Source organism: Lissotriton vulgaris, chromosome 10 (genome assembly GCF_964263255.1).
Source record: "Lissotriton vulgaris chromosome 10, aLisVul1.2, whole genome shotgun sequence".
NCBI classification, from domain to species: Eukaryota; Metazoa; Chordata; class Amphibia; order Caudata; family Salamandridae; genus Lissotriton; species Lissotriton vulgaris.
The window spans coordinates 184085030-184103861 of record NC_141698.1 but is presented as its reverse complement, the minus strand read 5'-3'; the positions used below and the strand labels follow the sequence as shown (position 1 = coordinate 184103861).

The 18832-nt window shown below is 46.4% G+C and overlaps 1 protein-coding gene across 1 annotated transcript in view; it reads right to left on the bottom strand.

Moving 5' to 3' along the window:
• Positions 1 to 18832, bottom strand: part of PEMT (phosphatidylethanolamine N-methyltransferase) — a 1361155-nt gene that overhangs the window by 33704 nt on the left and 1308619 nt on the right. The window contains exon 6 of the mRNA XM_086940850.1: positions 10471 to 10545. Within this exon, the coding sequence (XP_086796976.1) occupies positions 10471 to 10545 (75 nt within the window). The remainder of the gene's footprint in view (positions 1 to 10470; positions 10546 to 18832) is intronic.

Genomic DNA, 18832 nt, shown 5'->3' with positions numbered 1-18832 from the left:
GTGTCAAACACTGTGCTTTTTAACCTCAGACACAATGGTGAGCAGGTTCTGGTGACTTAGTGGGCTAATGAGTTCACTGTAGGGGCCTGTGTTTGACCTCGTGGTCATAGGTTCAAAACCTGGCTGGTCTATACAGCCTTTCATCCTTCTGAGGTCGATAAAATGAATACCATTGAGTTGGGTAACAATAAACATCTGTTATTCAGCGCCAATTACACATATACATGTTATGTTATGGTGGTGTCGAAGTTTAACCAGCATGTACCTAGGTGGTACTTTAGACAGTACCCACCAAGTTACCCCAGTGTTCTCATGCCTTGGCGGGCTTTTTCAAGTATTTGCCACCAGGACAGAGATCTGATCTCATGCTGTGGCATGTGTGCTGCTCTCAGAGGTCAGAAACAAACACCTGTGTGTGCAGGAGGTGACACCTCTGCCCACTCAGGATGGATAGTGAATGGAACCAGCACGGCAGTGAGCCTCAAAGGCTTCAATGGCACTGCTGGACATATAAACTTGTCCCCCATTTGACAACAAAGCCTTCCCTTGCCACAGGGACTCTAGGGTGTATTAGCTGAAGTGTACAACCGAGGATGGTTTTAGGTATCTTGAATTTAGGCTAGAAAGCAGGTTCTGACTAGTTTTAGTGACATAGACCCACAGGATATAGTCACTACAGGTGCAGGACACACCCTTAACACCCCCTAAATCCAGGATTTAAAAGGCACCCCTGACACCAGAACCTCAGAATTGGCGTGATATCAAGAAGAGGCCTGTTTCCACAATAAGGCAGGACTCCATGAAGAGAGGAGCTAAGACCTGCACCTGTGGCAGCCACCATGCACCTGCTGGATTTCGACTTCGACCAAGGCGGGAGACCAATTCGAAAAGGAAGGTGAACACCTCTGCAAACTCCAGACTTCACAAGAACTCTCTTGGGCTAGAGGAACTAGTTCCCTGCAGTTGGCAGGCACAAACTGCTAAGTCCATGACCTTGAAGTCCTGTCCACTGAGCCGTCCGGCATGGCCGCTCAAAGTCACTGGTTATGTGGCTTCTGGGAATTGTAGTCCCGGCCCTCACATATGCTCAGATTTCTACAACATTCTCCTGGTCCTCTGGAAGAAGATTTCCTTAACTGCAGTGCTTGAAGGTACCAAGGCTTGTTAGTGGTCAGTCCCACTACTACCTGCTTTATTCAACGTTCCAAGAAAAGGGATCCACCTGCATGAACGACCATCCATCCCTGTAGCTCCATCGTAAAGATCCTGCCTTTGTTTTTACTCTCTCTTGGCATGTCTGCCAGCACCAATTGCCTTGGATCCTGTTTAGCACCATGGATAGCCAGAAGCAACTCTGCACCCGAGTCCTCTGAGCTAGGTAGATCGGATCTGCCTGGAGACTCCTGGTCCAAGGCCAGCTCCTTGCCTAAGCACCAAAGGGTTTTGCTCAACTCGCCCCGTAAACACATTTTTTGCTAAGGTAGCCATTTAAAGACCACAAGGTTGATTAACAGCTCTGTTTGACATCTAAAGTGGACGTATGCACCCGCTTCCCTGAGCCAGGTAAAATTGTGCTAGCTGTTGTGAACTGGTCTAGGGACTCACAAGACCTTAACCCCAAGTGGGTTCCATTGAACTCCCTCTCAAAGTAACCAATTGCATATATGCGTTTTCCCCATTGACCGCAACGTTAATGTTTTACACTGCTAAAGTACTGATTCATGTAATTCTTTAAAATTGATAAGTGCCCGGGTCCATCTTTGTGTATAGTGCTAGTATTACATGGCAAGGTACCCATGCCATACCACATACTACTTTCACCTTGCAACAAGAGTAGTGCAAGGGCAGCAGGTAGAAGCCACATGAAAGCTCAGCTCTTATGGGCTGGAGGTTCCAACAGGACCTCAAGCTCAGCCAGAGCCAGGCATCTGTCTGAAACCTGGCACAAGCTTACAGAAGCTCACCAAACTGTACTTTTAGGCACAGTTTCATAACCACAATGAAGACGAGCCTTGTGTGTTGTGGTAGCGCGGGGTTCTCCATTTACGGTTGACATCACATATGCCTTGCCTTGGCAACGTCATGAGGCGATGTAAAGAAGCAGCATTCATTGGGCAGTTAAAGGGTGCTGTCAGATCCTGTATACGAGGACAGAGGCATCCATCAATGCTCTCCTGGATTCTTTTTTCCAGGCTATTTGATAATCAAAGGCAGACAGGGTAGCACCAATGGGGTTTTCACTCTCGAGAGGAGCAGTAACCAGCATTATACATGTTTTTTTCCACTGAGCTGAGAGCGGAAAGACTCGAGGTGAAGCAGAGAGGAAGTAATCGGGAGCTAGAGTACAAAAGTATCTTAAAGCAACAGAAATCCACACTCCTTCTTGATCAGGTTAACCTCATTGTCGAACAGTTGCAGGTCTCATCTAACATCTCACAAAATGTATTTAACATATGTAAGATTGCAAAAGAATGCTATCATCCTTCAAAACTGAGCTAGGAGTACTTGCCTCCTACAGATTTTCAGACTTCTTCTCTACTAAAATCACTAAGATCTTTGAGGAGTTAAAAGATCAGGCAGGTTCACCATCAAGCTCACTAGAGACAGAGTTCTGATTTTGATCTTGTAAGAATCCCCTCGCGCCTCCTGAACAGACTGCAGACCATACAGAATTCAGCGGCCAGACTCATCCTAGACCTCCCAAAGCAGGACCACATCATCCACCCACCTTGAGAGGCTCCACTTGCCCTCCATTCAAAATAGATGCCAGTTCAAGATGCTGATCCACACCTTTAAAGCCCTACAAAACCAAGGACCAGCATACATCAACCACTGGCTGAGCCTCCACCTGTACCCTCCAGACACCTGGGCAGTGCCTCCCTCACTTTCACTCACACCCCCACAACCTGAGCAGCAACAGTGGAAGGCGCTCTTTCTCCTACCTCGCCACGAAGTCCATTAATGACCTCCATCTTCACCTCCGGACCTCATCCTCTCTGCTGGAATTCAGGAAAAGACTCAATACCTGGCTGTTTAACTGACCCTTCCCAGCACCAGGGTTCTCAGTGCCTGGATACCCTCACAGGGTATTAGCCACGCTTTACAACTTCTGTTTGATTGGTTGAAGTCCCTCTGATTAGCCCAGATACAGTTAATGCCATCTTACCAAGCATCAGATCGAGCACTGCAGATAATCCGTGGTTTTTAACCTTTTTGAATGCTTCTTCTCTGTAATAGGAGGACCAATTCAATCTATCATAATGCTATATAACTTGGCAGACAGGTATCACTGCATTTCAAGAAAGGGGTAGTACTTCCCTTAGTTAAAATAAATAGTGTTGGAGTCTTCCATTTTGAAAAACTAAAGTCCCAACACAGAACTCCTTGTGTGGCTAAAATCATGGAGAGACACTAAGCAGGCTGGATTATACCTATTTTGAGGAATGTAACTTCTAGATGAAGGTCAAGAAAGGTTCGCCCGGAACAAGCGCAAAATCCATATTAGTGCAATTCTAGATTAGTTGTGTTCTTGGCAGGAGAAGAAAGTTTGGAGGATTCCTGCATTTTTTTTATAGTTCTTTTTAATAAACCATTAATACATCGACATCAGGTACATCAAGGTGTATACATATATGCAGCTCATTACTGTTCGAAGCAGATCGTACAAGAGTACATACTTATTGGCTGTGACAACATTTACGGTGACGGTGGATCATCAAGAGAGGGTATATTCGGAGGGGGGGGGGGTGCACATTTTGCCTCGATACATATTCCAATTGTTCCAGATACGTGACCATTTCTGGGGGCACCCTCGTGCTACGTATACCGCCTTTTCCCTGAACATGCACCAGTCCATGTCTCTTTCCCAGGCCTCTAATGTTGGTGCATGGGTTGCCCCCCATAATTGTGCGATATTTCTCTTTGCCACCATAAGGCCCAGTGTTACCCATATGATGCGCTTATTGTTATGGTCCGTGGGCTCCCAGACATTCAGGAGACATCGCTTGGCTTTTGGGCGGACAGTGATGGAGAGGACCTCGCTAATAGTCTCGTGTATGTCTCTGAAATGTTCTGTAGTAGCCAATTCATATTCTTGTTGCAGGGAGGCAAACGATTTGATGTCCCCCTTCACCCATTGGTCCCCTATCTTGGAGATCCCTATTAGGTCCCATTTATCGAAACCCTTCGATTTCCATAGATTCCCAAGTTTGTCAGAGTCCCACAGAGGGGTCGCCAGAGTTAGTTTGCGTTCCCATCCCAAGTTCCATTGGCAGCGTGCCAGACTTGCACTGAGTGTTTGGTCGGTCCTGTGAGCGAAGTTCTTCCGCATTTGGAATATAACGCTCTACAGTAATTCCCACCTGGCAGCAAGCACCTATCCATAGCATAACCTGGGTCATCAATCCGGCAATAGGTACCATGGTTGATGGCTGCCAAATGTGCTGCCCAATAATATTTTTTAAGATCGGGTAGGCCGATACCTCATACCAGCTGAGGTTAAGTTTTTTAAGAGCTATCCGGGGTGGATTTCTGCATCTTGATCTCTCAGCCAGCAGCCTTCGACACGGTCAACCATGACATCCTGCTTTACCACCTCAAAGTCACTGGAAATTGCTAGACAGGCATTTGATTAGTTCATTTTTTCCATCACAAACAGAACATAAACAGCTTCACTACCTCCCTACTGCTCCAGTGACCCTTCATTGCCATGCGATGTTTCCCAAGGATAGCTGTCCTCATTGGCGTTTAACACCTACATTCATATTTTCTCTGCACAGCACACTGGATCTGGGTGTAGTGGTGCCATGAAATGAAATGAAAATTGCACTTATATAGCGCGTAACTACCCGGAGGCCTCGCAGCGCACATAACATCCAGGTTCAGGGTGTTTTTTTGGAGAAAATATATCAGAAAGTACTGTGTGGGCTTACACAGTGTGGCTGAAGAAATGCCACAATTTCTGTCCGTAATAAAAGTAAAAATTTATAGAATAAAATGGTGTGCTGGTTTGAGGAGAGTACTATATTGATTACAGTGAATATCTACATCTAGCCACTTTGTGGGTGTGTTCAATACAAGCAAATATGGACGACATACAATTGTTGCTTAAGTTTGACCAACTTTCTACCAACTGTTTTGGACTATTACTAGACTATGCAGCAGGCATCTAGCGAGAGATATCATGCAATTTATTCAGTAGCAGCTGCTACCGGCCCGGATTGTGAGGCGGGAGGTTTGGGACGACGAAAAAAGAAAAAAACACCTGGAACGGCCGGCTGCCGCCTTTCCTCCGTCCTCTGTCATCTTCCTTCTTCTTGCAGTCCCGGCCGGCAGCAGGAAGCACCTGCCCCTGAGCCAATCACAACACTGCAATGCTGTAATGCAGTTTTGTGACTGGTCTGAGCGCCATGGTTCGGTGCTCAGATGGGGAATGGGAGGCTGGGCATGTTCCTCACCAGGCTGTGTAATGCAGCCTGGAGGAGAAGATGCAAAGTGCACATGACTGTTTGGCCGGCCTAGAGGGCCGGCTAAGCAGTCCTACACACTTAGGGAGTGTAAACCACTCCTCCCACTTCTCTGACCAGCCCCACAGAGAGCCACTGACTGCAATAGGAAAACAAAAATCATAATGATGATAGTTATTATCATTTTTTTCCCTTTTGTTCAGTGGGTCGACGCACTTACCACCTTAGCGGAGGAGCCGTCACTGAATTTTAAATTCTGAATTGCAACAAGAAAGAAGTGTTAATTACGTGAGAGCTTCGAGATCTGATCCACGGACTTGTGGCTTCGGAACTTGGCACTACTCACATTCCAGTAGAGAAGGCCAAGAAAGGAATCTGGGAATGGTATTTGACCAGTAGCGGTCTATCTTGTTCCCAATTTATAAAGTTTGGACCACAGGGTTTACTCAGCTTAAGATCCTCACAAAAAAGCTGCTCCCGTCATCCCTGGTGAAAGGTTTTAAAAGCTGGTGGAGTTGTGTGTTCTCTCCCACCTAGGGTATTGTAACGAGATTTATCGAGGCCTACAGTTCAAGGGGACAAAGTTTGCAGAATATAGTGGCCGTTTAAGGATCTAAAAAAATCTGACCATGTCTCACAGGCAAGAGCTATCCGGTGCTGGCTTCCTGTAAAAGAAAGGATCCATCTCAAAGTACTCTACTCAATTCACGTAGCCTTAGACAAACTGGCACATTTTTAATATACCGTCCTGAGTTACTACCAGCCACCCTCACAGCTGCATTCTAGGGAAACTAAGCTACTCAGCATGCCCAGTTTTATAAGAATGCGTTTGTTTTGAACCTTAAGCTGTTTCCAATAACACTGTTTTTTATAGTCTGGCTTGACAGTGCAACTTTTGCCAAAGCATTTAGGAGCTACATCGCGAGGAAGAGCCAGATGAACATTGCATCACTACATCTGTTGATGCTACATGTATGTACATGTACATCTGTAGTGCAAACCTAGACTAAGGGGCAGCGAAGAACTGTGTAAGGTCCACGATAAAGGCATAGTCTATGTGTGACAGGAGAGGTAGCTGTTTTCTAGGAGCAAAAGTAGGCGGTTACTGTTCCTATACAGTTATATAAAATGGTGCATCTTCAACTCTCCCCTACACTAAAGCATGAGTGGGGCAGTCCTGATTGATACAGGAATTTCATTCCGGATCCAGGGTGTATAGATGGAGAAGGCCTGATTCCTGCTGTAAGACTGTCAAGGTGGGGGAGGAGCTTCGCACACATCCAAGATGGCCGCGTGAGCAAGGGGCTCCCGAGACCCTCGTACCCTCCCGCATATATCCTGTCACTGATCCTGTCTGAGGTCGACATCTCTGAGTAGATGAACCACAGGAGAATTGAACGCTGAAAATTGCGTCCCGATCGGACCCCGGAGGCCGGAGTTGTGGTGTGGTGAAGTTTGCGGCCCACGACTCCTGGAGGCCCTGCGCTTGGGTTGGCATGGTGCCTGAGGTGTAATTGAACAACATCGGCACGGTTCTGCGGAGGCGACCAGTCCAACCTCACTTTCACTTTCGTTTTTGGCACTTGGACTGTTCTTTGATTCGGAAAATGTCTCATTGTGGCGACGGCTCATACCCCTGCTGGTGCCAGAGCGTCCTGGACAATATACGACGTGTCTGGCTTTATCCCTCACAGAAATACGGCGCTCAACCTTAGGCGCCTGCATGGGGTTGTTGCGAGAGCCTCGACGCTACGTGAGCCGGCCATTTTGGCGTCATTGGACGCCACAATGGCGTTTGATACTGTTGAATGGCCGTATCTGTGGGCTAGCTAAATTTGGTTTTGGTTCCGATTTCATTAGCTGGGTGCTTCTTCTTTATGCAGACCCTCTGGCCCAGATTGTGGTTAATGGTCGCGTATCGGAGCCATTTTGTCTCGGGCGGGGTACTCGTCAGAGTTGCCCGCTGTCTACTTTTTTATTTGCGTTGGCTCTCGAGCCTCTTGCGGCTTGGATCCGCTGGGAGCCCTCGATGAGGGGCATAAATTGGTCTCCGCAATTTGAGGATCGTATTTCCCTATATGCAGATGACATCTTGCTGTATTTGACCTCCCCCAAGAAATTTTTAATGGTACTCTGTGATGTTCTGGCCTCCTTCGGAAGAAACTCTGGTTTGGTCATTAATTGGGCGAAATCTTATTTATACGTTCTCAGTGGCGAGATACCGACCCTTCCGCGTAACTGTCCTATCCAAATAGCACAAGAGGGATTCAAATATCTCGGAATTTATATTTCCATAGACCCTGTGGCTCGATATGAGAGAAGCTTTCTCCCTCCCTTGACTCGGTTAAAGCGAGATGTTGCGGGCTGGCGGAAACTCCCATTGTCCATGCTTGGGCGGGCGGCCCTTTTTAAAATTATGTCGCTCCCTCATTTTCTGAATGCCCTTCAGAACACGCTTGATATCGTCCCAGTTAGTTACTTTTTTTCGGTGGAGGAATTACAGAGGAAGTTGTTATGGGATGGTAGACCGCGTATTGCGCTAGCTAAATTAACGCTCCCGTGGTATGAAGGGGGCATTGCTCTCCCTGATATTAAGAGATATTATTGGGCATCGCAGTTGGCATCCATCAATCACGGTATGTACGGCCCTGTGTTAAATCCTGGCTTTGCCATGGATAGGTGGTTACTTCCTGGTGGTAATTATTATAGAGCGTTGTATTCTAAATCTGTGGTGAAGGCTTTGACGGGGCCGACCAGGACAGCTGTCCGGGTCTGGCGCGATGCTACCAATTCACTAGGGTGGAAGGACCATTTAACTTTGGCTACCCCACTTTTCAGCTCTGACAAATTTGGCAAACTGTGGAATACTAAAGGGTTCGACAAGTGGGATCTTATTGGTATCTCCAAGGTGGGAGACATATGGGTGAAGGGACAGGTGAAATCATTTGCGGCCTTACAGACCGAGTTTGAATTAGGAGGGATGGAATACTTTCGTTATGCTCAGATTCGGCATGCACTAACTTCCGTATTTCCGAAGGGGGAGGAGATACCGGAATCTACCCCGTTAGAGGATAGTATCTTGGATGGCCATATGCCTGATAGTACCATATCCCTAGTATACAAGAAATTGATTAATCACAGGGCGGACCTTTTATTGCAGCTTCGTGATCAGTGGACCCGTGACGGCATTGAGCTTGATGACGAAGACTGGCAGTCGGCGATCTCCTCTCCGAAGGAGGTCGCGATTCCAGCGCGACTGAGATTGGTTCAACTTAAAATATTACATAGGGTGTACATCACGGGTCCCCGCCTAGTCGGGATGGGGCTATCTGAGGAGGGTCTGTGTCGGAGGGGTTGCGGTCAGCTGGGGACGTATATCATCTGGGAATGTCGGGAAGTGTTTGATTATTGGAGTAGAGTCCATGCGGTAATGCAGGAGGTCACAGGCGTGGCTCTCTTACCGGAGGCCAGACGCTGTTCGCTGAATGTCTGGGAGCCTATGGATCTTAATGTGGCACAAACCCAATGGGTGACTCTAGGGGCCATGATCGCCAAACGGAACATTGCGCAGTTGTGGGGGTCCCAGAGGCCTCCTACTCTTGATGTGTGGGTAGAAAACATGGATTGGTGTATGTTCTGGGAGAAAACGGTGTACTTGGCTCGGGGTCGCCCCCGGAAATGGAACAAGATCTGGGGCCCTTGGAATAGATATAGAGGGGATATATGTGTACCACCAGTTACTGCGGTCCTTGATGTCCCACTTTCCCCCTGACCCCTTATTATTATTGATTACTTTCGTAGTACTTGTGTTCTCCTCCCCCCTCAATATATTGTTTATTGTAACGTTTGATGATATGATACTCGACCCTCGTAAAGTCTTTACATTCCTACGTTCTTTATATGCCTTGCTTTGTTTTCAATAAAAAGAAATATTAAAAAAAAGACTGTCAAGGTGCTTTTATTTTATTTTATTAATAAAAGAGGGGATGCTCTAGATGATTCTTAAAACCTCTCGACCAGTGGCTCTTTCTTCCATCTCTGAAAACACTTCAACAGATTTTTATCCAGAGACTCCTGAATAAAAAAAAAAATCGATCAGAATAAAAGAGGCAGGTGTGCTCCTAGAACAGAAGCCAACACCCCAAAGTTAGCTCTGAAGACATACCGTAAATGTGAGCAAGAAGATGAGGTGTGTATGCAGGGAAGGCAGTTTGAAGCGTTAAGGACCTCTAACAGAAAGGACAATAGTGCAGGTACTCAAAGAAGAAAACCAGTATACGAGAGGCATGGAAGGGGACCCCGCGGGATTCAAAGGAGAAGGAGGGTGTGAGGAGGGCAAATAGGAAAACCCGATTTATTGAAGAAAAACTTCTGCATTATTTACACATAAAACAAGTTCAATGAAAGACGGACTACTCAATGTGGCCATCAAATCCACTCTACAATATTGAGGGAAATCAGACGGATCTTACTAGCAAAATACACCACTAGGCGTAATCACACATGGGTCAAGAATGAGGGTCTAGAGAATTTGAAAGAGTAGGTACATAAACACTTTATTTAAGTGGAGGCATAGATGGGGCATCCAACTATATGTAGTCTTTGAATCTGACATCACAGTTGTGGAAATGAGTCGACCACTGGTAAAAGTTCTTAAAATCTGGATTATAGAACACCTAGCAGCCTAGTTTTACCTGGGAGAAATGGGCTGCTAAATGTTTACACACCTCCGGATGATTTATTGCAAAGATTCTGGGTGAGTTTACTTCGGGGTTAGAAAGCAGTGGTCATTTTAAGGATATTGGCTTTGAAATTAGGATACCTAGGTTTTAATGTTGGCCAACTTAAGATGCATTCTTGGTCACCACTATCTCTCAGTAACTCTTCTTGTGCAACTTGTTGTAGAATGTTTTATAAAGTGAGATGACCTTCACGTTCAGCACTATATAAATCTAAGATAAAAGCATTTTCACAGCAAAACCATATAGTCACGAAGGCAACTTACCCTTCGTACATTAGGGCGATCTTGTAACAAACTCCCACTAATGCTGTGAGGACCAGGCCTGCTGGGCTTGCATTCCTGTGTTTGAGGCAAAGAAAACAAAGATGTATAAGGACAAACTATCTCACTATCTGACAGACAAGCCCACAAACACTTCAACAGTTCCCAAGTAAAATGATGACGCTTGGCCGGGCCCGAGCTTTGACAATCTTCGTGCTCTGAAGTCTGACCCGTCCAGGACAAATAACTAAAATAGCCAGTAGCGGCTGGTTTCTGGGCAAAGTGGTGAAGCAGAGGGAGAGGGGTACCAGGATGAACAACAAAAAAATTATAATAAAATAACTTACCTGTTCAACGCTCTGACACTCCTTTCTGGCTTCGTCACCGTGCACTGCAGACACAGGCTCCCAGAATTCCCTGGGCCAATCCTGACACTGCATGGAAGCGTCAGGATTGACCTGTGCACTGATGATTTGAGCTCCTAGGGAGATTGGGTCTCCAACCCAGCAATGCAGCTGGGTTGGAGAGAGCTTCAGTATGCATGAAGGTTTTGCTGGCCAAACCGTCATGCGCACTGACAACCAGTGCACCTATCACTCCCCCTAGGCATGTCAGCCCGTGCCCCCCAGCACCCCCACCAGGAGATGCTACAAAGAAAAATAAAACATAATATACAGGTTCATTATCGTTTTATTTTTCATTTTTTGTCTGCATTCGGAGGGGCGTCGCGACTCACCATGGCGGAGGAGCGGCCACTGAAAATTGCACTCTCCGTCTAGTTCCTAGTCTGTAGGTGACTCCACTAACCCATAATCTAGGCCACAACTGAGCTCAATCTGCTGCCTCCCAGATCGACATTTGCCAAAATATAGATGATACATTTTAAACCAAAAGACACTGAAAGCAAAACACAAGAGGAATTAAAGTTCAGAGACAGCTGGACGGACCAACAATCTTCTATAATGCTCCTATAAGTAGTAGGCTTATCTGCTTCCCAAAGGCCGTTTAATCAAAGTGGCGCACACCTGCAGCACCCGCCTGTATGAGCCACACTTACTTCCACAGCGAGCGCAGCCCATTCCCCACAGGTATTGCCTATTCACCACCACTGCAGCCCACACAAGTGCTGGCTTCTTCCCACACTGCTGTCACTCACTTTAACCACTAGCGCAGCCCATTTCCCCCACAGGTGCAGCCCACATCCCACACTGCAGTCATCCACTTTCACCACTGGGACAGGCCACTACCCCCCAGAGATGCTGACTACTTCCCTGGCTGGTGTCACCCAATTCCACTATCGGTGTCGTCCGCTGCCTTCATGGACAATGCCCAAAGCGTTTTGCGGCGAGTAAGCGAAGTGTGCAAGCTCGTCTTCCTCAAGCTGGGTTTAGGAGTAGTCTACCCCAAGAACATTTAGAAAAAGAATTGATGAAATAGTGCATTCTGCAGCACAGTATCTACTTAAATTAGCTTAAAACTAATAATGCAATATAACAATCAATGAACTCACTCTGATGTATTCTATCAATAATGCCTGAAGCATTGGGGTTCTCTGTCAAATTTGCCTCCAGACTGCACAGGTGTGGGTCTCCATCTTCCCACCAGCTGCATGCCACACATCACAGTTCAGAGTAACCACACTCTTCCATTACTAGCCCTTTCCACATTCCTTCCTTGCATCTGGAGACACTATAAAGTAGAGTATGCTACAGCAATATAAACCTTCTCTCATGAAGGGGCAGCCCTTACCCTGCTAGATCTCTCTGTAGTCTTTGATACCGTTAATCATGGACTGCTGCTGGACCGCCAAACAAATATCGGGATTACTGGCTTAACCAAGGCGCTACTGAAAGCAGTCGGTCCATATGGGCGCTTTTACCTCATATCTTTTTAGGTTTTGCCTGGAGAAAAGATGCGCTCTGCGCATCTTTTTCGCGCAGGCGAAAACCTAATGAGAATAGTACGGGAGACAGGAACGGCCCCCGTCTTTCATTGGCTAGCTCCATAAATGGAGGCTAGCCATTGGAAGACGGGCCTGTCCGTCAATGCCGGACCAGATTCGGGGGCGTTCCCGAGAATTTTTGGCTTTTGGCTACGTCAGCCGAAAGCCTGTTCTCGGGAACGCCCCCGAATCTGGGTCTGCATTGAGCCGACACCCGCCTTCCTGCTGAAGGAAGCAGCCGTCCGTCTACAGCCAGGGCCGTGTCATGCAGTCCTTCATGAGGAGCGTTCAAGCATGTTTCAACCCTCCATTCAGCAGCTTGTGCTAAAGGGTTATTATACTCCCACCGCTGGCTTTTCCGTGCGTCTTTGAGAGTTGTGTGCCAGTATATCTCACAGCATGCCACTAATTTTGTATTTTTAAAGTTTTTTTAATGATGATGTGCTTTCAAATATTTTGCAGTTCTTCACATTCCTAGTTTATGCGCACTAAAGACTTATACAACTTTTATTTATTTATAGCGCGACTTCTGTTTGTTGTCGGCGCTGGTGTCTCCCAATGCACTACTCGCAGGCTTGTATTTCCTTAAATGGTGTACAATAATGTCTTTCACATCACGCTCAGGCCTGCGAACCTCCTCATTGCAACTAGTTTTCTTGTATGCGATATTAGCCGCCACACTCACACACCATACTGCTGTGTGCGGCGCACCTCGTGTTTCATGTCTAATCTGAAACAATTATTTCTGTGCCAGTGGATCGCTGCTCCCTGGCGCAAAGTCTGCGCTGTATCAAATGCCTAAAATTACAATCTTAACATTCAGTGTAGTATGTATTCATCGCAGCGATCGATCGAATGTAAGGCATCGCTCGCATACATTACTGGTAATTCCGAAATATTTGCTGTGTCGGAAAAATGGAAAAGGCGTTATAACTGTGATTAATAAAATCTTCAAAGGGTTTCTAAAATACAACAGAAATGGATCCTCTCCTTAAGAATTATATTCCAGATTCCGATGATTTAAAATGTTCTGCCACCTAAGGTGACAGCCTCTGGTGGATTTCCTTGGCTCACACCCTGCCAAATATGTTTCCGACGTGGCTCGTCGGGAAGCCGATCTTCTGTGTGGAAGTGACGCCTTTGGGTGACTCGGAGGTCACCAGTGTGAAGTCTAGCCGGGCTCATGGAGGCTTTGACTTGGGCAGGGTGAGTTTATGGCTCCTGTGCTCTGGTCTGCAAGCAGCAGCGCAGACCCTCACCCTCACCCATACAGTCGGGGAGGCGCAGGGCTTGGCAGGCGGCTTGCTTCCCTGAGCGGAGCGCCTGTACACTGTTGTACAATCCAGGCTTGGGCGTGGATGTTGAAAGGAAATGACTGCAACCTCTCGGGACTTTCAGTGGCAGCTTGGCAGACAGACGCCTGAGCGCCGTGGGACATGACAGTACAGTGTCAGCCACCTGCGGGAATGCGTTGGCACGTTCTGGCGCCGCATTGTTTCTTTGTGACTGACAGAGACACGGACAGCCTTGGAGAGCCAAGCAATTGATCTGGCTTCGCTCTTACAGCCACAGCACAAACGGAGCCATCCTAAGATATAAAACAGGCAACACGTCATAAAAAGAATTATACGGACTTTAAATTCTTCTGAGTTGATCAGCTACATGTGATTCCATTACTGAAGTGAGTGATATTTTTTGGAAGTAATCATTTTCTTAAACATGAAACATTCAGGAATGCCGCAGGCCCTGGTGATGTTGCCACAAATTACTAAACATGTCTGTTTCTCATGGGCTCTATTTAGATAGCCAATATTTTTATTAAATGTGAAGCAATATTTTTTTAAATATGAACTAAGTAGAATTGAGGTTTTTGTAAAGCGCGGCTCTTGTACAGAGTTTCTTCAATCTGCTTTCATACTTGATGGTTAAGGAAAATGATACACAGTGAAGTGAAGCTCAAGGCCATGGATCACACAGTTTAGTCAGTTTAGAGCCAATAGCTCTAACTTTTGCAAAGGTGAAACCGTTGCATTGTAAAGTGTTAGGGGGCTCGCAGTGTGTGGGGGGGGGGGGGGCTTGCATTGTTTGGGGGGGCTTGCAGTGTGTGGGGGGGGGCTCGCAGTGTGTGGGGGGGCTCGCAGTGTGTGGGGGGGCTCGCAGTGTGTGGGGGGGGCTCGCAGTGTGTGGGGGGCTCGCAGTGTGTAGGGAGGCTCGCAGTGTGTAGGGAGGCTCTGTGGGTGTGTGGGGGGGCTTTGTGTGGCTGTGTGTGGGGGGGCTCTGTATGGGTGTGTGTGGGGGGGAGGCCTCTGAGTGTGTTGGGGGGGCTCTCTGTGGGTGTTTGTGTGAGATAAAGCTAGTGGCATTGTGAATGACAGTGCCATTTATTTATGTTAAAAAAAAAATATATATATATTGTCAAGAGCAATGCCAATAGCTCAAACTTTAACAAAGGCAAAACCATTGCATTGTAAATGCTTGTTTCTCTTCCATTTGGGGTCCCACAGGGTTTCTCGGTTAGCCAGACTAATTTTAACGTTTATGTTACCGCATTTGCCGACCTGATAAAAACCTTTGCCTATGCCCTGATCTCTTATTCAGACAACACCCACATTATCATCTCCTTAGCAAGCGATGACAAAGAAACAAGGTCCAGGTTCTGCGACTGAATGCAAGACATCAATTTTTGGAAGGCTACAAATTGCCTGAAACTTAACTCAGCAAAGACTGAAGTCTTACTGTTCGGAGCTCAAACCTCTTTTTGGACCACATCTTGTTGGAGTCTGATCAGGGCTCCCCTCCGACTCTCGTGAGGAAGACTTGCAGCCTTGGAGTACTGATGGATGATACAGTTACCTATTCAGAACATGTCGATGCGGTGATCCCCTGGACTTTCTTTACTCTGAGGACCTTAAAAAAGATTCTACCTTTTACTCCAGTGCACCTCCAAAAATGCTTGTCACATCACCGGTGATGGCAAAGCTGGCCTACTGCAATGGCCTAATTCTCACTGCCAACCAATACATACTAAACAAAGTGCAAACATTCCAAAATGCAGAAGCAAGACTCCTTTATAAGATTCACAAATACCATTGGCCTCCAATTCTTTAAAAATATTGCACTGGCTTCCTATAAGACAAAGTATCACCTTCAAAGCACTCTGCATTGCCAGCAAAGCGCTGCATGGCCTTGGCCCACTCTTTCTACAACACAGCTTTAGATAGTACACCCCAGGAAGGTCCTTACGATCAGCCACGACCAAATTTGCAGTGCTCCCAGGTTTAAGCGGTTTGGAGTGGCAAGAGCGTTGTGCTGAGAGCCACAAAAGCTTGGAACTTGCTACTGCTACATATCAAGGAGGCACCCAATCTATTAGTTTTCAAGAAAACTTTGAAAATCTGGCTATTTGACACACTGTTTCCTGGGTCCACTCATTTCACTGCTTGTCATTAAAACCAGCGCCAAGACACCTTTGGGTATTTGAGCGCTTTATAAAACCTCTTTACACAACATAACATGAATAGAGTAAAGAAAGGCAGAGTGTCTCACCCCTGAGACATGATGCCTCAATATTTGAGCCTAAGAGTGCACTATACCCAGTACTCACTCCTATTTTGGTTTTTACATTATTAAGATTTCATTTGCCAATCTGGCAGTAGTTAGGGACATGGCAGTAGGCAGTGAAAAGATATGTAAAGATGGATACAAGTCTGCTGACCATGTCTTTCTTTTCCTGAAGCTCACGTAGCTCAGTGTTTCCCGAACTGTGGGTTGTGAGTGACGGGCCGAGCTTTAGTGGGTAGTTAAAGTCCAATCAAAAAATAAAAATGACTTTAAACTCTGTATTAACGCCTTAACCGCGGCAGTTTTTCCGCCGCGGTGCGGGTGTTCTATTCGGTGGGCGGGGCTTCGTCGGCCGACGGCAGCACTAGCGAAGTAGTGCTGCCGTCAGCCGTTGGCCGACGGGAGCACGCAAGAGGTTAATCTGGTCCTATTTGCTGCGTTTCAAAGACAGAGGTCAAATATATAGTAAAACTGTATGTCTGTGCAAATTTACTGGCCATTTCAGTAGAAAATATGCAGTCTGTACATGACAGTATGCAACCACAAGATGCTTTAGTTACCAACCATGTCCATTAGAGCTAAGGGGTCGCAAACGTTTGTTGTTCTAAAAAATGGGTTGTAGTTTAAAAAAGTTCTGGACGCTCTTCCGTAGCCAATTTTTGTGCTCCACTGTCCATGCATTTCCCACTCCCTACACATTTGGTATGGGTGACATTTACGAGCTAAGAGCTCCATGTGCACCATGAAGATACTGATGCTATAGATTAATGCTTTAGGACAGGGGTCTCCAAACCGGTCCTGGAGGGCCGGATCCATGCCAGATTTTTAAAATAACTACATGTATCTCAATGGGGATATCCAAAAAATCTGGCATGGATCCGGCCCTCCAGGACCGGTTTGGAGACCCCTGCTTTAGGATGTCTGATTTTCAAGATAACCGCTAGGTTATGTGTATCAGTTCTGTTCCTCTTGGTTAATCTTTGTGTTTTTCTTCTAGATGATGGGCTGCCATCCTCCCTGTGCTTCATTTTGCTGTTTGTGACTGTTTGAGCTTTACACATGAATACAATAAAATATAACACTGATCTATCTTGGATCTGGCCCTCCTGGACCTATGTTGAACACCACAGCTGTAGCAGGAATCACATTCATGTAACATATCGATAAACTGACTAGGCATGTTACTATTGTCCCCATCCATCAGCCGCCCAACTTAACATAAAGGTTTTGCGAATGGCCAGAGGCTCTAAAATGAAGCAGGACGGAGGCAGAGTCATTCACTTGCCAGACAAAGTCTGCTCCAGGCCTGCCTTTTTAAGTTTTTGGACAGGCCTTGCTTGGGTGACAATGGCTGTTGCAAAGGAGTATCCTCTCTGCCAAATTCTAAATCTGCCTCTGATTATCTGTATCTGATTTTCTTTAGCAGTGGCGGCTGCTGCAGTACTAAAGTTGGGGGCGAGGAGGGAGTGGGGGGGCAGGGAGAATAATAATCAGGGCTCCCAGTTTTATGATACATATGTTTTTTGACCTTTCCGTCTGTATTTATCCATATTTCTTTTTTGTGAACTTTATCTGTATTTATCCATATTTATTATGGGTTTTGTGACAAAAATAAAGCTGAAACTGGTATATTTCTACATTTATTTCACCAATACATATGCAGTCATGCTTGAATGCCTGCCAGGTTTCAGTGATATGAACACCCGCAGAAGATAATTGAATGCACTTATATGAAAATATGCAAATTTAATTATCAACCTTGTGCATATCTACTGTTGTTTAAGACTCTTTACTAAAATTCCTTTCTTTTTTAACCCCCTTACTTATCAATCCACCCAGATTTATTGGCCTGGCAATCATGGCAGAGTGTATTTAGAATCACTCAAAAGGCACCCAATTTCCGTTTTTATCCACATTTAAAAATAAATACAGGCAAGAAAATAAATTGTTATCTGTATTTATATGTAAAAATCAGTAAAAATGGAAAACAGGGAGCCTTAATATTAATTAAATAAAAAAGCTTACCTGTGTGCGCAGTGCCAACTTGGTCCTCTTCTCCAGCTCTCCTCGAGGCCCAGCATACACTTTGGCACAGGCTCCGCACCCAATCCTGGCGATGCTTTCATGCTAGGAGAGCAGATCCACGATTGGTCTGAGTGGCGTGGTTTGCCGCTCAGACATTGCCTAGGTGCTTGTGAAGTTTATCCAACCCGGCTGTGAAACAAAAATGCTGTGTTGGAGAAACCTAGGTGCGCATGTCTGTTTGGCTGGCCCAAGATGGCCGGCCAAACAGACATGCACACTTACACTGCGCCTACCACTCCACTGTGCCAGGCCCAGCCCCGACCTACACTGCTGGCATTGGCTCAGTCAGTCAGCGGTCATTTAGTAGACCTCTGACTGACTGACCAGTGTGGCGAATCTCCTCCGCCATTACGGAGGAACCGCCCCATGTCTTTAGTACAGAGCTGCGCGATGAACACGACCATGGAAATCTACACAAACAGTGTTAAGCACAGTTTTCTTTGGAGACAAGTCAGAGAAAAACTGCTGCTTGGCCTGCATACAGACAGCACCATGCACCCCACAGCTCCCATGACTATAAGCTCTTACGGACGTCACCTGTGGTGCTACAGCCACACAAATAAATGCCGAGGCTTGGGCGGGCCGTGGGCCAGAAAGGGCATGAATGCAAGAGCGTGGCCCAACAGACTGCTGTTGCCTGATGGAGGGATCCAAAGAGGTCCAGTTCCCCAAAATAGGTATGGGTGGAGCCAATTCTTAGTGTAATGGATCTTAAATATTCATTTAGGCCACTTGCCAGAGGCGTAGTCCAAAGTTGCAGTTACAAAATGATCGTCT